Source organism: Pristiophorus japonicus, chromosome 15, assembly GCF_044704955.1.
Source record: "Pristiophorus japonicus isolate sPriJap1 chromosome 15, sPriJap1.hap1, whole genome shotgun sequence".
Taxonomy (NCBI): domain Eukaryota; kingdom Metazoa; phylum Chordata; class Chondrichthyes; family Pristiophoridae; genus Pristiophorus; species Pristiophorus japonicus.
In genome coordinates, this window is record NC_091991.1 from 23495795 (window position 1) to 23508542 (window position 12748).

The 12748-nt window shown below is 40.6% G+C and overlaps 2 protein-coding genes across 3 annotated transcripts in view; one reads left to right on the plus strand and one right to left on the minus strand.

Annotated features, from left to right (window-relative positions):
* Window positions 1–5907, plus strand: part of LOC139280647 (carboxypeptidase M-like) — a 71950-nt gene extending 66043 nt beyond the window's left edge. The window contains exon 9 of the mRNA XM_070900233.1: window positions 219–5907. Coding sequence (XP_070756334.1) covers window positions 219–437 — 219 coding nt within the window. The 3' untranslated portion in view covers window positions 438–5907. The remainder of the gene's footprint in view (window positions 1–218) is intronic.
* LOC139280645 (E3 ubiquitin-protein ligase Mdm2-like) overlaps window positions 1–12748 on the minus strand; it is a 111624-nt gene that overhangs the window by 54320 nt on the left and 44556 nt on the right. The gene's annotated exons all lie outside the window — the stretch shown is intronic.

A 12748-nucleotide genomic window follows, 5' to 3' on the forward strand; every position in this document is an offset into this window, starting at 1 on the left:
AGTAAAGGGAACAGGGCTTTGTTCAACATAAAACCGTAGCTTCCCCTCCCATTCCATGCTTTGATTCTTTCATTAACGATACATGCTTAAAATCTATCCTTTCAAAGCAGGGCTTTCAGAGTAAATTGCTGAAAATGTTCTAAATCCTGTGTTGATCTCAAAGGAAGGTATCTTGTTGGTGGTTGTGATATTATAGAAAACTTTTTCTTTTCTTCAAGGTTACCGTGCCGGAAATTGGATCAAAAGTAGTTGAGCTGCAAGTTTTAAATAACCCGTCGAATTTCTCCGCATTAGTCTTTGACTTTCACTTTGACACCAATATTACACATATGCCATCTCTTGCAGATCGTACTTATCAATTTGGCACTGCCAGCATAATGCAACAAAACACAATTTTGTTGATCACTTTTGTGTTCTGCTCAGTTTTAATTTATTAGTTAATGGATGGAGGTGTTCTGATGCTATAATTATAACCTGTAAATCCTGCTACATAAAACCTGGTCAGACTCTTGTAACCTGCTAATTATAAATGTTAACCTTACAATGAAGACAAGTCCAAACTGATGAAATTTGAATAATTTTATTTTAACATCTGGGTAAGATCAAATTTCAACTAAAGGGTGGAATTATACATTACCATGGATTTATCATGTTGGTATAATTGAAGTACTATTGGCTGCAATGCGACACCCCTATAGGAATCCTCAACTACCTTAACCTAACTACTGATGTTATTAAGCATAAAGAGAGACAATAATTGAGAAGTTTGAGAGGAAAGCCATGTGCTATTCTAGAATTTGTTAGAAAGTACTTGGGGAAACTATCATTTTAATGTTTGCAGTTGTTAAGATGTTTTTTTGAACATGTATAATGTTTAACACTGGGCCATCAAATTGGAAGAGTTCCATTTGCCAGTGAGCACCAAATTTAGTAAAATGTTGAAAGGTTTACATAGTTACATTGAGTTTACAGCACAGAAATAGGGTATTCGGCCCAACTGGTCTATACTGGCGTTTATGCTCCACACAAGTCACCTATCATCTTACTTTATCCAACCCTATCACGTGTCCTTCTATTCCTTTCTCCCTCGTGTGCTTATCTAGTTTCCCCTTGAATGCATCCATGCTTTTGTATCTATACTATTTGCCTTAACTATTCGTGAAAGTGTGATCCACATTCTTACCATTCTTTGGGTAAAGATGTTTCTCCTGAATTCCCTATTGGATTTATTAGTGGCTATCTTGTATTTATGACCTCTCGTTTTGAACTCCCTCACAAATAGAAACATTTTCTTTACATCTACCCTTTCATTATCTTAAAGACCTCTATCAGGTCTCCCCACAGCCTTCTCTTTACTAGAGAAAGGAGCCCCAGCCTGTTCTGACAAATACATCCTCTCAGTTCTGGTATCATCCTTGTGAACCTTTTTTGCACATTTCCCAATGATTCTATATCCTTTTCATAATTTGGAGAGCAGAACTGTGTACAATACTCCAAAAGTGTGGTCTAACCAAGGTTCAATACAATTCCTGCCTTGTGGTGGAAAAATTAGAGTGAGGTGATTTGCATTTTCACAGAACAAATCGCAGATGCAAGAGGAATAAGATGTTGAGTAATATACCAGAATTATATCATCTAAAAGAAACGGTTTTCTATTACTTATTCTCAGGATGGGGCAATGTGGGCAAGCCCAGCATTTATTACTCATCCTGGGTTGCCCTGCTTTAGTAGTTTAATAAAAACGGAGTGGCTTGCTAGGCCACTTCAGAGGGCAATTAGGAGTCAACGTTGGTGAGGGAGTCATATATAGGCCAGACAGGGCAAGGATGGTAGGTTTCCTTCCCAAAGGACACTAGTGAACCAGTTTGGTTGTTAACACCATTCCAACAGTTTCATACTTGCCTTTGCTGATACCAGATTTTTATTTCCAGGATTTTAAAAAAAAGCTGAATTTAATATATCAAACTGCCATAGTGGGATTTGAATTCGTATTCTCTGGATTATTAGTCCAGGCCTCTGGATTACTGGTCCAGTAGCATAACCACTAAACCATAGAGTGAGCCTTTTGTTTAGTGGTAGTATTTCTAAGTGAGTCAGAAGGTGCAGGGTTTGAAGCCTACTCCAGACCATCCCGGTGAGTGATGACTGGAGCTCTGGCTCTGAATTCTGGTTGACATCCAGCAGGGTACAGCTGTCCGATAGGTGTGGCTGGTCCCCCTCAATGTTTGGGTTGTGGGAGCCCATAAACCCTCACTTCCCCACTGCATAGGCTGAACCACCCTCGTGGCTGGTATAAGGATGGTTATAGTCCTGGAAGGAGCATTCACATTGCGGCCTGTCAGACTGTTAATCCAAGGGTGTGAAGATTCAGTAACAGCCCCACTACATTTTAAAATTAAAACTACCACTAAATTTGACTCTTTGATGTGGATCTAAGCTGTACAAACTAGAAAATCCTAAGTTTGATCCTCTGCCTTTACTGAGCTAGCTATGTCAGTTGGCTCAGCAAATGAGGCGCTATAATTTGATTTCAATGGCCCTTGACAAAGGAAGGGAAGGGAGCATTTCTGAAGGATTATTATTATCCAGTGACCTGTTAGAAAGTACATGTGTGTGGAACATAATTGAGGACAGGATCAGGTTCAGCTGGGCGAAATGTAAATGCACTCCAGCAGCAGCTAGCACCTTCAGGAGAGAAGAGGGAAGAAAATACCCAGAAGAGCTATTCAAAATACACTTAATTGCAGTATAGAAATGGAACAGAAGTGAAGTGGTGTTTCAGTGTAAATTGTAACTGTGAGAATGTAAAATAATCCAAATGCGTCAATTTATGCACCTAACTAAAATTTCCCGTGACTGTATTCTAAAGTCCTCTCCTTGCTGGAGTACAGTGTCTGTGACCATTATCCAGATTAAGTTACTCAAGAATTCGCAAATGTAATGACAACATATGAAAATTGAAGCGCCAATGATGGTTGGGATCTACAATCAGGAGATTGGACCTCAATGCCATAATCAGAAATTAGTTAAATTCATTGCAAACAGGCATTTGAGCTTGTAGCAGATGATAAAGTGCTGTACCTAAGTCAATCATGTCATCACCTGATGTGAACAAATATTTTGCTGCATGGTGATTAGGAGTGGGAACCCCAATGGTTTTACCCTCCCTAGTTCAGGGACACGAAAGCCAATTGTAGCAGTCCTGACACTATCTTAATGGAGATTAACTAACTCAGCACACACCAAACCTGGGATCTTTCTGCTTTGTAACACTCATCTACTCATTGGATAAATACGTTGAGCTATTGAGGGAGTGACAACGACTGACTGATTTCATGGCACATTCAGTTTGTTTAAAGAATCTCTTATGAATTGTTTTTTACGAGATGGCATTTAACAAGTCCAAATAGTTTTTGTCTACTTTCAAATATTATACAATTCTGCCAATCATATCCATATACACTGTGCTTTTATAGATCACAGCCCAGATTCTCCACTTCTGTGCACTTAACTAAAGTTTGCCTTGACAGTGGACTAAAGAAAATAATAGTATGAATGTAGCACCCAGTCACTTTAATGGGAGGAAAATCATCAGCTGGCGATCATAGAAATTGAAAACCCCAGTTATAGACCCGACTTGATATTTATATCTGGCAGGGATATAGTAAGAGTTAAATACATATCGGGCTAGATTCAGGTTTTAGTGACAGAAGAATTCCAAGGTAACTGATGCTACTGTAGTTACCTAGATGCAGTGTAATAACATAGTCTTTGTTGTTACTCTGTAGTATTAGGAATCCAAGAAAACCAGCATTAAAATTTATGGAAAATTTGGGGGATTTTTTCCTAATCAGAACATCAGCAACGTAGAAGATTTGATGCATGTCACCATACATGACTTCTGATACAATGCCGCCAACACAGAGCTATGTTCGGTTGGATTTTGCAGTGGATAATAACGGCAAACTAACAACGTTCGCCGTTATTACTCCATTGAAACTGACCACAATTTAGGATTTAGCGTATCTAAACACGGAAATCCTGAAGTTGCGGTCAGTCATTCACTGCTCCGACACTGACTGCGTTGTGGTTCTCCACCATTGCAAGTTGTGAAATTGAATTCAATGCATTGTCATTTGTAGACTGGCACCAGAAAAAAAAAAATGACTATGAAAGCTGCTGGATTGTTGTAAAAACCCAAATGGTTCATTTAATGTCATACTTGATCTGGGCTACACGTGACTTCAGTTCTACACAACATGGTGATTCTTTTGCCCTCTGAACTGGTCAAGCAAACTGCTCAGTTGTAAACTATGGATGTGCAATAAATATGGTTTTTACCAATGTTGCCTGCATCTGTCAAATTATGAACAATTGCTTAGACAGGTTCTATGCAATATTTTTATTCCACCAGCTCTTTATACATTGTCAAAATTAAGTATTTTTTCAGCTTCTTTACGAAGAAGACACCAATAGTGAAGAAACATGGATTGTGTGTGTATATCTGTTTAAAAAATATATATTTATATATATTCTACATCCTTTGTGGCAGATGTTAGATTGTGTTAATGAGCATGCAAGCCCAAATGACTGTTTTCTTTATTTTTTTTCTTCGTTGAAATTGTTCATGATTGTAGGGCTATAGAACCCAATGGATTAATTCTTAGAATTAGATTAAAAGCCATTACATTTTTTAAAAGTTATATATCTACAGTTTAAACCTGGAAAGCGCAAGGGAATAAATTTGAACGCCATAACTATATATATATATATATATACAGCACCTTTCATTACCTCAGGATGTCCCAAAGCACTTTACAGCCAATGAACTACTTTTGAAGTGTAGGCAGTGTTGTAGTGTAGGAAATATCAAGAGAATAATTAATCTAGTGCATCTAACTCTGGAAAATGTTCAGCCTCTCTGCACAATGTATTCTTACCAACATTGAATTCGGACCTTGCAAGCCTTCTTTTAGTTTTACCCAGTCTCCGGATCATGCAAGGATAAGTACCATTCTACTTGCACTCTCATCAACACAATTCAGTTTCTGGTGCCACCTAGAGTATATGGGGAGAATGGAAAGAGAGGAGCAGCTTCTGCCTAATCAGTTGAGATCTGTGGGAAAATGTATTTTCTTGGCCCAGATCAGCTATTGGCAGTTCCTAATCTGAGGAACCCAAAATATGCAAAGATTGGTGGCATCAATTAAAAACTGTCGATAAGCCACTGAGTATTTAATCTCTGCCAACCAGTTTCATACCAGTAGAACTTAACTGTTATAGGCAGGGAATGAGTTATACTAGTTCACTTGCATTGCTCTCAAATCCAAGGAAAAATGTAGAATTCTACATGTGCCTTTAACACGTGTCCAAGTCCAGCTACCAGTGATAGTTTTATTGTTAGTGAAGGGTCGACGGTCATGTTGGCATTTTTATAATATTTTTAGAATTGTCCAATGGAGTGTGTTGGTTGTCAAGTTTTAAAGTTACATTTTTAAAAGATGACTTTTTAAACAGTTAGTTATGAAAGTGATGTGAAATTGCTTCCGAGGGGATCGCACATCTTACGCCAAATCCTGAACTCCTCCCAGTTCAGCTGCACTAATATTGCATATTTTATGTGAATCAAACTGCTTTTCAAAATGTATAAGAATAAAATAAGAATAAGAATACATTTTGTGTTATTACACCTGGTTGGGAACACTTTGAATTCAATTAAAACAATGTTCTAATCTAGTGTCACTATGATTAATGTATCAAGGGTCAATGATATATAAAATGTGTTACAAATTCATTTTTACCAACTTTTGCAATTACATCTTTATGCAGCATATATTACTAATAGGATGTGATATTGCTTTTAATATGTTAACATTTTATACATAATTACCTTGTTGATTTGAAAAGTTGAAGGAGTTATTTTGTTAAACTTAAAATAAATGTTCATGCTTTGCTTGTATTCATCCTGTACTGAATATCTGGAACAGCGACATTCTCGAAGGTATTTGTGGAATTACATTTTGCTGTGCATTTGTACGAATTCCTTCATTCACAATTTTAACTAAGGTGTTAACCAGTTTATTCTTCTCTGTTCCTTGGACCTTTCCATGCAACACAACATCTCTGGCCATAAAATCTGCTCTTGGGAATTAACAAATGTATCTTTGGATCTCCTGCTAAGAGATGTGCAAGAACAGTCTGAGGTGATACTTCACTCAGATTTTTTCATTAAGTTGCATGTCTGGGTGTGTGATTGGGGGCGGGAGGGCTGGATTTTACAAACTTTGGTGGATCCGTGGCGGGTGGTGCCGCGGTGGGCGATGTCAGTGACAGGTCCCAACGCCGCTGCTGCCTTCATCCCGGCCTCTGAAATGAATTTGCTGTGATTGGACATTTTAAGCCTGCCCAGTGTGTTTCCCAGCCAATTAGAGGAAGTGGATCTGGTGACTTCATTTGATGACACGTCATCAACTGGTTTCCTTAAAGCGACCATGGCCAACTTTCCTTAGGCATTTATGCTGTCAGTGTTCTAGAACATGGGGGTGCTGAAAACACAAACAAGCACTGCACAGACATGCAGGACTGCACTCAGGCTCTCCCATGACACACTCCACATGTTCATGGAGGGGGTCATAGCACATAGGGAGGTCCTCTTTCTTTCCTATGGGCAGAAGAGACCTCCCCAGAAGATCAACATAGCCTGGTTGCACATTGCAGAGGAGGTCACAAGCAGGGATGTGGTCAGGAGGATATGTGAGCAGTGCCGCATATTTCTCAATGATCTCAGTAGATTATGAAACGTTGGTACAAAGTCATACTCAACCTCATGTGCTTCTCATCACATCCCCATCACTCTGCTTTCCCTATCCTACCCCTGCACATCCTTACACCAATTTACCTTGCACCTTCACCCATCCCTTTACGTAATCACTTCCTCATCTCACTAGCCACCCCAAACAGTCACCCTCATCATACCAACCAACAACACACCAGGGTAGGCACTTTTATGTTTTATCCAATGTTCATGTAAAGTTTCTGTTAATGTGCTGTCAAACATTGAAACCTTTATTTTCAACACGAAGCTACTCCAAAGGTGCACACAAATCTGTCCAAGTGGCAGTGAGTTGCAGTGAATGGTGAGACATAACAGTAGCCCCGGCAATGGTCATGAGCGTGAAAGGAATGGCTTGGACATTGTAGGGATGCTTTATGGTGTTGAGCTAGCCTGGCGCATCATGTGTCAGCATCAAGTGAAGTAAATTTGGCCATGGTGAGGCCATCTCTGGCCTTCTGGGCAGCAGTGTGGTCAGATGGTGATACCTTATGTCCTGTCCAGCATCAGTTGATTATGGTGGTGTTGTTGGTGCTGTTGATGCTGGTGTTGGGGCTGATCGTGATGGGATTCTGAGCACCAAGATGAGAGAGTTCAAGGGCACCCATGATTGAACAGATGGCAAGTGAAGCAGAGATGACAGGAGCAATCTGTCAATGGTGGGAAAGGTGATGAGGTGAGACTGGATGGAGACCAGTGTAAAGACTTGCAGCGTTCTGAATCTGTAGTGAAAATGCAGTTTAGAGAAGCTAGTGGTTCAGGGAACATTTCTCAATCAGCTGCAAGCTTTTTGACGTGACATTTGAAGGTGTGAACTCATCAGCTGATTCAATGGCCACTGACCTCTCACCTCAGCTTCACAGACGAGGTTGAAGCACAGTGGGCAACCTGTCAAATCCAAAAAGCTGGGGGGGGGTGGGGGGGTGGAAAAAGAACTGATAAGTGGCAGTAAACAAGCCACTAATGATTTGAATCGCCTCCCCTATCTCTGCGTCGGGTCTACTCAACACTCAGAACCGAGATTTGGTAAAGGCAGGTGCCGGTGGGTTCACAGCGGGCCCTGAACCACCACCGATCACGCCCGTTGACCCCCCAGAAAATTCAGCCCAAAGTGTGCCTGGCCTTTGCGTGATATTTGGTTAACTGTGATGGATTGCCAGTGTCAATGCCATGTGTCCCACTGATGCACTCTTAATGACCTTTCACTGTATTTTAAGGCCCCAATACAATTCATCTTATTATGGAATTATAAAGTAAATTTAATTTGTTTTAAATGGGCGGTACACATTGTGGTTCTGCAGCTCTGGAATGAGTTATGAAATGTAGCTTTATGCTAACTTCTCCAATTTCACAATTACAATATGATCAATTTTACCACACTGAAAATGTTTAGTCATTGATTTCTTCATTTCAAAAATTAGACTATAATTGTTGAAGGGATCTTACATGTTTCTTTGTGAATAACGAAGATTGCTGAAGGAGACTGGCTCCCCTTTTCTTCCCCGCCCCCCCCCATAGTTCTATATTTCTTTTGACAATTATAACCAAATGACACTACTCTCATGCCAATAATTAAGAATGAGATTAATAATCTCACGGCAGCTCACATTAAATTTAAAAATGAATTATGTTGTATTCATTTTGAAGTATTGATATAGCCCTGTGGCTCGAGTTCCAGTTGAGAGATTCTCAATATGGCTGCCAATCCTCTCAATAGGCGCAGGAAGGGTAACCCATCTAATTAAATGAGAGTATACGAGCCTTCTATGGTTCATAATCCCCTTAAACTTAAGCACCTTAAAAAGGAAGGTTATGCACTCAGGTTTTAACAGAATAAGTCACTGGAATTCTTAAGCTTCAGGATTTTGCAGCAATAGAATTTTCTTCCCCAGCAAAGTTACAATTTTCTTTAAATATAGATTTTTTCTTTATTCATTCACAAGATATGGGCGTTGCTGGCAAGGCCAGCATTTATTGCTCATCCCCAATTGCCCTCGAGTGGCTTGCCAGCCAATTTCAGAGGGCAGTTAAGAGTCAACCACATTACGATGGGTCTGGAGTGACATATAGGTCAGACTGGGTAAGGACAGCAGGTTTCCTTCCCTAAAGGACACCATCAGTGAACTAGATGGGTTTTTACAACAATCCAGTAATTTCATGGTCACCATTACGGATACTAGCTTTTTAATTCCAGATTTATTTAATTAACTGAATTTAAATTCCCCAGTTGCTGTGGTGGGATTTGAACTCACATCTCCGGATCATTAGTCCAGGTCTCTGGAGTACTAGTCCAGTAACATTGCCACTAAGCTACCGTTCCCCAACTGTGCTGTCACTGTACTAAATCAATTCAAATCACGGGGTCCACACCATGATATTGCAACCCAGCACTCCGCTTCTGTGCCAGGCTGCTGCCACAGCACCCCACTCCCTGATAGTCAACTATTTACAATCTATATTCAATAACTTGGATGAAGGGACTGAGTGTAATGTGGCCAAATTTACAGATGATAAAAAGATAGGTGGGAAAGCAAGTTGTAAGGAGGATGCAAAGAATTTGCAAAGGGATATATATAGATAGGCTAAGTGAGAGGGCAAACATTTGGCACATGGAGTATAATGTGGGAAAATGCAAAGTTATCCACTTTGTTGGGAAAAATAAAAAAGCAAATTATTTAAATTGGGAGAGATTACAAAATGCAGCAGTACAGAGGGATCTGGGGGTCCTTGTTCATGAAACACAAAAAGTTAGCATGCAGGTACAGCATGTAATTAGGAAGGCAAATGGGATGTTAGAAACACACAAACATAGAAAATAGGTGCAGGAACAGGCCATTTGGCCCTTTGAGCCTGCACCGCCATTCAATAAGATCATGGCTGATCATTCAACCTCAATAACCCTTTCCTGTTTTCTCTCCATACCCCTTGTTTCCTTTGGCCGTAAGGGCCATATCTAACTCCCTTATGAATATATCTAACGAACTGGCCTCAACAACTTTCTGCGGTAGAGAATTCCACAGGTTAACAACTCTCCGAGAAGAAGTTTCTCCTCATCTCGGTCCTAAATGGCTTACCACTTATCCTTAGACTGTGTCCCCTGGTTCTGGAACTCCCCAGCAACAGGAACATTCTTCCTGCCTCTAACCTGTTCAATCCTGTCAGAATTTTATATGTTTCTATGAGATCCCCTCTCATTCTTCTAAACACCAGTGGATACAAGCCCAGTTGATCCAGTATCTCCTCATATGTCAGTCCTGCCATCCGGGAATCAATCTGATGAACCTTCGCTGTAATCCCTCAATAACAAGAATGTCCTTCCTCAGATTAGGAGACCAAAACTGAACACAATATTCTAGGGTGTGGCCTCACCAAGGCTCTGTACAACTGCAGTAAGACCTCCCTGCTCCTATATCAAATCCTCTCGCTATGAAGGCCAACATGCCATTTGCCTTCTTCACCGCCTGCTGTACCTGCATGCCAACCTTCAGTGACTGATGTACCATGACACCCAGGTCTCGTTGCACCTCCCCTTATCCTAATGTCACCATTCAGATAATATTCTGTGTTCCTGTTTTTGCCACCAAAGTGGATAACCTCACATTTATCCACATTATACTGCATCTGCCATGCATTTGCCCACTCACCTAACCTGCCCAAGTCACCCTGCAGCTTCTTCGCATCCTCCTCACAGCTCACTACGCCACCCAGCTTAGTGTCATCTGCAAACTTGGAGATATTACATTCAATTCCTTCATCTAAATCATTAACGTATATTGTAAATAGCTGGGGTCTCAGCACTGAACCTTGTGGTACCCCACTAGTCACTGCCTGCCATTCTGAAAAGGACCCGTTTATTCCAACTCTCTGCTTCCTGTCTGCCAACCAGTTTTCTATCCACGTCAATACATTACCCTCAATACCATGTGCTTTAATTTTGCACACTAATCTCTTGTGTGGGACCTTGTCAAAAGCCTTTTGAAAGTCCAAATCCACCACATCCACTGGTTCTCCCTTGTCCACTCTACGAGTTACATCCTCAAAATATTCCAGAAGATTTGTCAAGCATGATTTCCCTTTCATAAATCCATGCTGACTTGGACCGATCCCATCACTGATTTCCAAATGCCCTGCTATTTCATTTTTAATGATTGATTCCAACATTTTCCCCACCACCGATGTCAGGCTAACCGGTCTATAATTCACTGTTTTCTCTCCCTCCTTTTTTAAAAAAGTGGTGTTACATTAGCTACCCTCCAGTCCATAGGAACTGATCCAGAGTCAATAGAATGTTGGAAAATGATGACCAATGCATCCACTATTTCTAGGGCCACTTCCTTAAGTACTTAGGGATGCAGCCTATCAGGCCCTGGGAATTTATCGGTCTTCAATCCCATCCATTTCCCTAGCACAATTTCCTGACGAATGAGGATATCCTTCAGTTCCTCCTTTTTGCTAGATCCTTGAATCCCAATATTTCTGGAAGGTTATTTGTGTCTTCCTTAGTGAAGACAGAACCAAAGTATTTGTTCAATTTGTCTGCCATTTCTTTGTTCCCCATTATAAATTCACCTGATTCTGACTGCAAAGGACCTATGTTGGTCTTCACTAATCTTTTTCTCTTCATGTATCTATAGAAGCTTTTGCAGTCAGTTTTTATGTTCCCTGCAAGCTTCCTTTCATACTCTATTTTTCCCCTCCTAATTGGACCCTTTGTCCTCCTCTGAATTCTAAATTTCTCCCAGTCCTCAGTTTTGTTGCTTTTTCTGGCCAATTTATATGCCTCTTCCTTGGATTATCCCTAATTTCCCTTGTTAGCTACGGTTGAGCTACCTTCCCCATTTTATTTTTATTCCAGACAGTGATGTACAATTGTTGAAGTTCATCCATGTGATCTATAAATGTCTGCCATTGCCTATCCACTGTCAACCCTTTAAGTATCATTTGCCAGTCTATCCGAGCCAATTCACATCTCATACCATTGAAGTTACCTTTCCTTAATTTCAGGACCCTAGTCTCTGAATTAACTGTGTCACTCTCCATCTTAACAAAGAATTCTACCATATTATGGTCGCTCTTTCCCAAGATTGCTAATTAGTCCTCTCTCATTACACATCACCCATTCCAGGAAGGCCAGCTCTCTAGTTGGTTCCTCGACATATTGGTCTGGAAAACCATCCCTAATACACTCCAGGAAATCCTCTTCTACCGCATTGCTATCAGCTTGGTTAGCCTAATCTATATGTAGATTAAAGTCGCCCATGATAACTGTTGTACATTTATTGCACGCATCCCTAATTTCTTGTTTGATGCCATCCCCAACCTTACTACTACTGTTTGGTGGTCTGTACACAACTCCCACCAGCGTTTTCTGCCCTTTGGTATTCCGCAGCTCCACCCATACCGATTCCACATCATCCAGGCTAATGTCCTTTCTTACTATTGCATTAATTTCCTCTTTAACCAGTAACGCTACCCCACCTCCTTTTCCTTTCTTTCTATCCTTCCTGAACGTTGAATAACCCTGGATGTTGAGTTCCCAATATCATAATCATTAATAGCTGCCTGCAGTTAATTCATCCACCTTATTACAAATACTTCTCGCATTGAGGCACAGAGCCTTCAGGCTTGTCTTTTTTAACACTCTTTGTCCCTTTAGAATTTTGCTGTATGTGGCTCTTTTTGATTTTTGCCGTGGGTTTCTCTGCCCTCCACTTTTACTATTCTCCTTTCTATCTTTTGCTTCTGCCCCCATTTTATTTCCCTCCGTCTCCCTGCATAGGTTCCCATCTCCCTGCCATATTAGTTTAAACCCTCCCCAGTAGCACTAGCAAACACTCCCCCTAGGACATTGGTTTCGGTCCTGCCCAGGTGCAGACCATCCGGTTTGTACTGGTCTCACCTCCCCCAGAACCGGTT